This window comes from Lygodium microphyllum, chromosome 14 (genome assembly GCF_053477565.2).
Source record: "Lygodium microphyllum isolate KBCC chromosome 14, Lygodium_microphyllum_v1.1.10, whole genome shotgun sequence".
NCBI lineage: Eukaryota > Viridiplantae > Streptophyta > Polypodiopsida > Schizaeales > Lygodiaceae > Lygodium > Lygodium microphyllum.
The window spans coordinates 25,261,940-25,271,410 of NC_141148.1; the positions used below are offsets into that span (position 1 = coordinate 25,261,940).

At 42.0% G+C, this 9,471-nt stretch overlaps 1 protein-coding gene across 1 annotated transcript; it reads left to right on the plus strand.

Moving 5' to 3' along the window:
• The first annotated feature begins 1,141 nt into the window (after positions 1-1,141).
• On the plus strand, positions 1,142-5,382 carry LOC148025426 (shikimate O-hydroxycinnamoyltransferase-like). Its single transcript, XM_087692555.1, has 2 exons — positions 1,142-1,759; positions 2,432-5,382. The coding sequence occupies exons 1-2, from the start codon at positions 1,253-1,255 to the stop codon at positions 3,425-3,427; spliced, it is 1,503 nt and encodes a 500-aa protein (XP_087548681.1). The 5' UTR covers positions 1,142-1,252; the 3' UTR covers positions 3,428-5,382.
• The last annotated feature ends 4,089 nt before the right edge of the window (positions 5,383-9,471 follow it).

Below are 9,471 nucleotides of genomic sequence, written 5' to 3' on the forward strand. Positions count from 1 at the left end.
AAGGCAAACCTTGACATAACATATAGATTAGATTTGAAATGAAATGTGTGGATAGTGAGTAGAGAGAGGGAGGAGAGCCATTAATAGGTAAAGAAAAGAGATACACAACTTAGGATTGGAGTCACTCTACATATGCCACATAGGTTTGGTGCTTGGTTCGTGAAATCCTTCAACTATACTATAACTTATTATATATTATTTTGGTTATAGGTCCACGAGACCCCAAACCTATAGAGAGCCTAAACCTAGAACCTCTTCCAAACCTACTCAAATTTTTAAATAAAGCTAAAAGCCTATCTCATCTAACGTTGGCATGGTGAAAAAGACTAGCATTCTCTCTCTCTCTCTCTCTCTCTCTCTCTCAAAGTATAACTCATGGTAATGGATAGCATGTCAGGCACGCAGGAGAATAGGGCACGGGCTAGCAACACAATAGGTCAAGAGGAATGGGAAAGAGTGTTGGGATACACAACAGGCTAGGAGCAATGGTTGGGCAAAGGTGGCAACATGAGGCATAGCCATGTTGGTGTAGAGATGAGATAGAGCATGGCACAAACTTGTGAGTTTTGCAGAAGAGAGAGAGAGAGAGAGAGAGAGAGAGAGAGGTTAGATGTAGAGTTTCTCTCTCTCTCTCTCTCTCTCTCTCTCTCTCTCTCTCTCTCTCTCTCTCTCTCTCTACACACACACACACACACGATGTACAGTACGAGGCTAATAGAGTGACAATCCTCTAAAGCCCCCCCTCCCCCCCAATTCAATGATGATTTTTGGTTGCATTTAAAAGCAAATGATTGGTGGGAGTTTAAAAAAGACATCTGCTATTGGTCGTAAGTATCATGAAATATGCTATTCTTCTCGTTCTCGATTGTCACATAATTTATTTTTTGAAGGATCCCTCGTCAATAGGCCATAGATCAACATGAATGCAATTTCTCAACTTGCCTATGCCTTTGCAATTCTTGTTGTAGAAAAAAAAATCGAGAGATGGCTCATCACTAAGCCTTTGTGATGGGGCTAACTTTTAGTGGCAATCTAGTGGCTCCCGTATGTAGATAGAGAACAGCTTGGAAAGTTTCCACGTGCTTGGGTGTAGAATAAGAAGCTCGATAAGCAAATAAATTCACCGTATAAACCAAAGAAATGCTATGTCGATGGTAAATGGGATGTGATTAGTCTCTCGAGGAGGAAAGGCGAGGCGTCTACCTTACGAGTGAATTAGCGAAGCAAAGTAGGAGTCGTCGCCGGTAGCTGGATGGATAAGCGCGGCGATCCGATGAAGGCCAGGGTGGAAGTGGAGAGCCACAGGGTTGTGACGCCGGCCACGGCGGCAGGGAAGGGCCGCCACCTGTTCCTTCCCGCCAACGACATCTACTGGAGGTGGCTGCCTTACATGCGCAGGGTCCTCTTCTACCACTCCCCAGCAGCGCCAGCCGCCGCCACCATGCAGGATGCGCCTGATCCTAGCCCCCCTCGCACCCGCCTGTCCCCAGCCATCCACACCCTCTCCCGCAGCCTCGCTCGTGTGCTCGTGGACTTCTACCCTTTCGCCGCTCGGCTGGCCGTCCACGATGACGGCCGACTTCACCTCCTGTGTAACGACGCTGGCGTCGAGCTGACGGAGGCGTCAGTGGAGGGCTTGCGCTTCCAGGATCTGCAGCAGGAGGGCTTCCAGATCCGCGATTTCTTCTCGGACTTCATTCCACGGCATGAGGTGGATGCGGAGACAGGTGGTGTGGGCGAGCCTCTTCTTAAGATCCAGGTACAGCTGCTTCTGATCTTCCTTTGCTCTTATTTTCCCACCCTTTCTTCTGTCTACGCTTTTCCCCGATCGAATAACCCAAGTTAGACGTTCTTATATTATTAAATAAGAATTATAGCACAATAAGTTTTAGAAAATTTCTCGCTGTGAGCGAGGAACCAAATGCCTAGCCAGGTGCAATCGGGGAAAAGGGATTGCGAGACTGGGGTTAGCAACCCCTTCTCCTTAGCCCCACTTGCTTAGGTATGTGGTGCCTCCCGAGTAAAAGCTTGTGCTGAACACTATAGAGAAAAACAAATAAAATGGACTCTTTTCCCTCATGGGAAGATGTCAAAAATTTCTTGTGCATGTAGTTTTTTGCGAGGGGCATATGCACTCCTTGTTTCCCTAGTAGGCTAGGTATGGTTGGTGTGGTGCCTAGCCTATGCAACAGCCTTTGTTTCTCTAGTAGGTTAGGTATGGGTGTGTGTTGCACTGTTGACTACGATCACGAGCCCAATTAAGCTAAGTATAAAGAGCCCTTGTAAGAGTTCATCAGGTTATTACTATTGCATGGGAGCAACATAAACTCTTTCGTTCAATGAAAATTTGCTAAAAGCTCTTATGGTAACAAGCCAACCAGATATATAGTGCTCTTGATTTCTTCTTTCCTTCTTGTTTGCATCGTTATAGGTGACGAGATTTGTGGGAGGAGAGCTTGCAGTAGGAGTGGCATCAAGTCACTTGGTGGCGGATGGCATCTCGTTTTGGCATTTCATGGTGTCTTGGGCGGAGCATGCTGCCCAAATCGATATTGGAGACGTAAATAATGTGAGGCTATCCATCCCGCCGGTCCTGGATCGTAGCTTACTTGACTTTCGGGCATTGCTACCCACACTGCTTAAGGAATGCAACGATGATCCCAATAAGGTGCTAGAGAGGTGTCTCGACGTGTGCTGGCAGCCACCGCGTGATCAGGAGCAAATGATTATCCCCAAGCCCAACCTCTCATCACTAAGGGTGTTCAGCTTCTCCCGTGAGACGCTTGCCGCTCTCAAGGCCCAAGCAAACGATCAAGCCGCGCATGCTCCCAATGCTGGCGATGACGCTGGCAAGGCTGTGAAGTACACTACCTACGAGGTGCTAGCGGCGCATGCGTGGAGGGCCATCGTCGCGTCGATGCACGGCGACGATATGGTGGGCGAGGACGATAACGTGAGGGTGGGGCTCATCGTTACGGCTGACGTGAGGGGGCGACTACGGCCAGCCTTGCCGGAGGGCTACGTTGGCAACGCAATCATCAGTAGAGCGGCGGTGGCGACGATCGGGGAGCTTCGAAGGGAGCCCCTCGTCTCCACGGCGCGCCGCATCCACGGCGCCATCGCCAGCATGACGGGCGGCCCCGTCATGCGCGAGATGGCATCCATGGAGCTCCTGCGGAAGGAGCATCTCACCGCTTGGGGCTCCTCCTTCCTCGCCGTCGGCACTGCCGGCTCCCCTCGCTTCCCTGTGTTGCGAGTAGACTTCGGGTGGGGCCCACCACTCTGTGTACGCCACATAATTCACCTTGGTCACCCTAGTTTTATTTGCTTCTTCCCAAGCGGTTCCGACAATGGTATTGAAATAACCCTCACCCTCACCTCTAATCCCCACCCTATGTCCGATCCAGACTCGGTTTTCCGGTTTTGATTGCAAACCACCCCAAATGTCCTACATGCTTTCTTTATCTTAAGTATTATCCTCATTGACAATGTCTAACACTCTTCATTGTTGTATGCAATGTGCAACAATCACGTGTCTTTATTGTTTTCGAAACAATGATAAGTAACAACGATAGTTACCCCTTGATAGAAAGCTTGGGACAATTGAACAACATCATGCTTAATACGCGATAGAAATATTATGACAAGGTAATAAGATGACCCCATTTCCTTTAGAAACTTATTACTTTTTTTCAAAGTATTATATAAATTTCCCTTTCATAAATTTCATCCTGTAAATTTCATAAAATAAAGCAATCCTTCTATTGATCAAATGCTGAACACTTCCTTTTTTTCATGTGCACCCTAGAGAATTTATTATACGCTTTTGTGGGATTCAGAAAACCCATAAGTCTAAACAAGATGAGTAGGACTCATGCTCTTTTTTACTTGTTTGGTGATCAACTTTATGTTTTCGTAGCCTAATTATACATGATAGTGAGCTAGGTTAAGTATAAAGGCTTTAATTTTAGTTTGATATCCATCACACAACTCAACTTTGTGGAGCTGAGATTAGTTTGCCTTTGTAGGTTGGAAATAAAACTAGATTTATGGGACAAAGAATCTAGAACAAGATTTAAAATTCTTATATCATAAACTTGCACACACAGAATTATTTATTTAGCCTTATTGAAGAAAAAGTTGATTTACAATGGAATTCTCCCAATCCCTTTCGGTATTTCAACTCCCCTTGCTGTCCAAAGTGACCTGCAAGTCTTCAATCTATTTTGCTCCTTGATTCAGGCACTCAATTGGCCTTCACCCACTTCATAGACGATGGAAATGCCCCAAATTCAATGGCTGGCTAGTCCTCCACTTGAATTCAGCTGAAATTCACATTTAGCCTTGTTGAATCTAAGTCTTGGAGCTTCCAATTTCTGGCACACTTTCCAAGGTTGCTACTAAACCTTAATTTTTGCTATAAATTAGGGTTTACAGCAGAAAAATATGCAATTTCTCAACCTCCAAGGGTCCAAATGTTGAGATATTTGGAGCAAGGCTGTGAAATGGCTGGAAGATGAGAGAGAAAGCTGTAGAGAGAAAATTCAGAGTTTTGTCGCGAAGATGACTGAAAAACAGTCAAATGTTGTTGCTGCCTTGCCACAACATCTTGTAGATGCAAAGAACTGAAGAAAATCAGTCATTTACAGATGCTTCCCTATCTCAACAGCCTGTAGATACTACCTCCTGCTGCTATTGATTGGTCTTCTTCTGCCCTTGGTAGCCTCAGAAGGTCCTCCAATGGCTGCAAATTAGACCAGCAACCTCTCCTCTCTTTCTCTTACAGGCTGAATTTATAAAAATGCTTCTATTCAACCTCTAAAGACGTTTTTCAGTCTTGCATGGGCATTTTTGACAAGTGGCAGCCTTTCCAAATGTTTTTTTCAACATTTTTCATAATTAAATATTAATTTCTAGTCCTTAAATACTAAATATTAATCTAATAATTATTTTGGTGCCCTGAAAAATAATCTGACTAGTCAATAACTAAATTGGCCATGCCACTTTCATTTTCGAGTGTCTCTATGCCGTCTTTGACCATCAGATTGGCGTTAGGCACTATTAAACGCCACTTCTCTAATGTCACCAATTGACACTTATGGCCAAATGGATGACCTAGGCCAACAACTAGCACTAGATACCACCAAGTACCTGTGCGACATAACTTATAGCAACTTTTTCCTTTGACATCCCGTGATTTCTTCGGGTCTTGAGCTCGTAAATTTACTTTAACCCTAGTTGCACCTCACATGTATATCGTTTACTTAATCATGTGATTAAAAATTAATCCACATGTTAAGTGAGGTTTCAAAAATACATTATCTCATGACAGAGAGAGAGAGGGAGAGAGGAGAGAGGAGAGAGGAGGAAGAGAGGGAGATTAAGAGAGAGAGAGAGAGAGATCGAAAGAGGGAAGAAGAGAGAAGGAGAGAAAGAGGGAGAGGAGGGAGAGAAAGAGGGGGAGGAGGGAGAGAGAGGAAGGGAGGAAGATTAAGAGAGGTAGAGAGGGGGAGAGAGAGAGGATGTGTGTGTAGAGAGAGACAAAGAGAGAGAGACAGAGAGAGAGAGAGAGAGAGAGATGGGAGGAGAGGGAGGGATGCAAAGAGAGAGAGGGAGTAAGGGAGAGATTCCCTCCCTCTCTCTCTTACACTTTCTCCATCTCTCTCTTAGTCCCCTCCCTCTTCTACTCTCTTTGTCTATCTCTCCTTCCTCCCTCCCTCTCCCTCTCTCTCTCTCTCTCTCTCTCTCTCTCTCTCTCTCTCTCTCTCTCTCTCTCTCTTTGTCTAGTAAGATAGGGAGATATGAGAGAGAGAGGAAGAAATAGATGGAAAGAGGGGAGGGGGAGGGGGAGGAAGAGAGGGAGATTAAGAGAGAGATATATATATATATATATATATATATATATATATATATATATATATATATATATATATATATATATATATATATATATATATATAAAGAGGGGGAGAAAGATGGGTAGACCAAGGTTATGTGTTAGTCCATCTCATGATTGTAAAAGCTAAGTACTAAAAGAACATGCTTGTTTTTTAGTGTAGTAAAGGAGGGCCTTGGTAGGAAGGCTCAAGGGGAGCTAGCCAAATGGAAAAAATTGTCCTCCTTTATCAATTGTTGCAACTTTCTTGCTCAAACCAATTCAAGTTGATTATCTATTCATAATGCAATGCAACTTGTTGTAATACATTAATGATCTCATATGGACACTCAAATCTTGCATCATGCTACTAGGTTATAAATCTTGTGGCATACTTGTTTTATTTTTTAAAATAAGGAATGATAATGAACATGGGATAATGTTTTCTATCATTGGGAGGGCCATTCATTAGGATAGGTATTCCAATGTATGATTTCTTTTGGACTGATTTAGACTATGTCTTTATATAAGCACTATCTTTATCATTTTAGGTGTTTCTAATGTGATTATTGCACATGCATGCATATGTTGATTGGGATGTATCTTTGTTAGATGTGGTCTTTGAAGGTCTTTTGGATTTGAAGGTCTTTGAAGATATACTATTAAAACTTTTGTTGTTCATGGCTATCAAATTGTCTGATATAATTATTGTGATGATCTAAGTTTTTAGATACTATCCTCTTCAAAGTAGCATGCATAGCATTACATAATAAGCATAAGGTAAATTTTACTTCAAATTGCAAAAGGCAATTGATGTAGGTTCTAAGAAAATTGGCTAATCTCCCAAAGCTCGTGTTGCAATGGTATGCATAACTTGCAAATGAGGATTGATAGTTTGTCATAAGGTTAGAATAGTGGATCTAGAGAAATTAGTGTTTGCTTGTTTTGACAAGATATTGATTGTATGCAATCATACTATCGTTTGGTAACTTCACTCTCATTAGACATGTACCGAAGTATTGGCATGCTCACATCAAAGCTATGAGAATGATGGTTGCAACAAATCAATAATCTAGTTGTAATCAAAGAAGCACTAATGGGGCATGCTCTCATATATTTTCATATTGCCACCTATGATAGCTCTCATATATTTACATATGGCCATCCACATGGGAGTATTCTTATCAAGATGCCATCTTCTGTGGACTAAACAAGGATGTTTCTATATTGCACGAGTACTCACATGTAAATTTTGATCATATTATGTTGCTTCATGAATCAAGGAATAACACTGATGTGCAATACATAATGATCACTTTCTTATATTAGCCTTGTGCAAAGTTTTGATGTTAAAATATATGACTTTTGTATCATTTCTTCCTATTGCAAAGGGTGATTCCAAATAGGGTTTTAATGCATTGAATGACAAGCTGAAACAAATACATCAACATGTAATGGAGATATGGTAACTTATAGACCTCCAATATTAGAATCCGACATTAAGACTCGTAAATTGAGAACCATCGCATGCCTATTTTACTTAGAATACATATAGAGGATGGCGAGAATAAGATTATAGTTATTTGGTCAGAATTGCTAATTTTGGCTTTGAATTAATTATGGTACATGTACTTCTTTAATGCCAAATGATTTCCAATCAATAGGAATAACATAGTAAGAAATCTTATGACACTTGCAATCCTTGCTGCAAACATGTTGATTAGCAAATTTGGCTTGGATAATTTGATGATCTTGTCTCTAATAGGTGGATTCTTCTAATGTGTATTTCTTTATACTTAAATATTAAGATACCACACTCGCATATATACTTGACAATGTATTTCACAATGGTAGTTTTAGCTATAAGTTTTGCCTTGACAAGAAAGATCTGAGGGTCTATGACTAAGTAGTTTCTCATTATATGATACTACAATTACCAACAACCCTAGTGCCTCACATAGATAGAGTTCCATGACATACCACTATTGAGGAGTCTTATTGGCACATATTTCTGAGCTTCCTTGGAGTTCACATGATTGATTGCAAACATGTTTAGGTCCCTTGTAATATAGCCAACTTGATGTTTTAAATACTATACAATATTTAGTGATAGAAGTAATCAAAGATATTGCATATTTTGTTACCCATAAGTAACTTCAATAACAAATGCAAGCCGTCTCTGAAATATAGCCAAGACATCGAACTTAAGCTTAATGGGGTAAGCCCAAACTTTATGTGAAAAATCGTCAATGAATGTCACAAAATACTTTGCACCACCCATAGACTGAGAGGGCATGAGCCCACAAACATCTGAATGTAGCAATGAGAGGGGCTTACTCATGCGTGTCCTACTAGACTTCTTGTGTGTATTCCTAGTCTGTTTGCTATAAAGACAATGCTCACATGAATCAAAACATGCATAGTCAAGGAGCGGTAAGTACTGCAAACTAGAAAGCATTTTCCTTCAAGGACATATGGCCCAAACGGGCATGCCAAAGAGATACATGTGGGATGGAACCCACTAACAAAACATGGTCAACAGAGGACCCATCAACTACAAGAGGATAGAGGCTGCCAGCTTTGGCACCTCTAGCAAGCACAAGTCTACCCCACGGGTGATCTTCTAGGCAGAATCCCCAAATGGAACGTGAAACCCAGTATTATCAAGCTATCCTGCAGACATAAGACTGCGTGTAAGTGCATGTACATGACATACATCCTGTAACAGAAAAGTACTGCCATAGAGAGTTGGAGTCGTACATCGCCAATGCTAACAATAGCAAGTGACATGTCATCACCGAAGCAAACTGAACCAGAGATAGTGCCGTAGGAGTGGAACCACTCACATCATGGTGTAACATGAAATGAAGCACCAGAATCCAAAAGCCAGCACTGCGCATACATAGAGTGAACATCGATCAATGATGTAGCATCACAAGAACTAGTTGCAGTATGTACTCCTCATTGGAGTCATCAGTCTGCATGACATTTATCTCCTTAATTTTCACACTAGATTTCACAGGCATAATGCTACGATTAGAGGACTTTTCCTGTACTTTGTCTTTTCCCATCTCTTTGCGCTTCTCATTGCGCAACTCATGACACTATGGGCGTATATGACCCTTTTTGCCACAATGATGACATGTCACATTAGCATTTCTCCCACGAGACTTGCTGCGTGACTTACCTCGCAACTTAGACCTAGACTTCTATGAGTCTCTGCCACGGTCATTCCCACGGTCATTCTTGCCATTACCATCTCTACCTCTAAGAGTCAAAGCATGCGACACACGAGAGGCATTCAAGTTTTTACGATTGATCTCTTCCTGCAAAAGAGCACTCTCTACATCAGGCAAGTTCAAAATAGTAGCAGGAGCACATAAGGTACTGTGGAATACATCCCATGACTCACTTAGAGTCCCAAGAAAAAAAAATGGAGTAATCTCATCATTAAAGGTAATACCCTGCGAAGTCATGTTCTTGAGAATAGCACGGAATTGGTTCAAATGAGCAGACATTGTTATATTCTCCTTCATGCACAAGTCCATAAGCTGCTTCAGTCAATACATCTGACTTGCTGAACTTTTCTTGTCATA

Bases quoted from the DNA above. Each gene is read 5' to 3' on its own strand.
- LOC148025426 (XM_087692555.1), top strand. From the start codon at position 1,253: ATGGATAAGCGCGGCGATCCGATGAAGGCCAGGGTGGAAGTGGAGAGC. The intron at 1,760-2,431 runs GTACAGCTGCTT...GCATCGTTATAG, and splicing joins AGCCTCTTCTTAAGATCCAG to GTGACGAGATTTGTGGGAGG.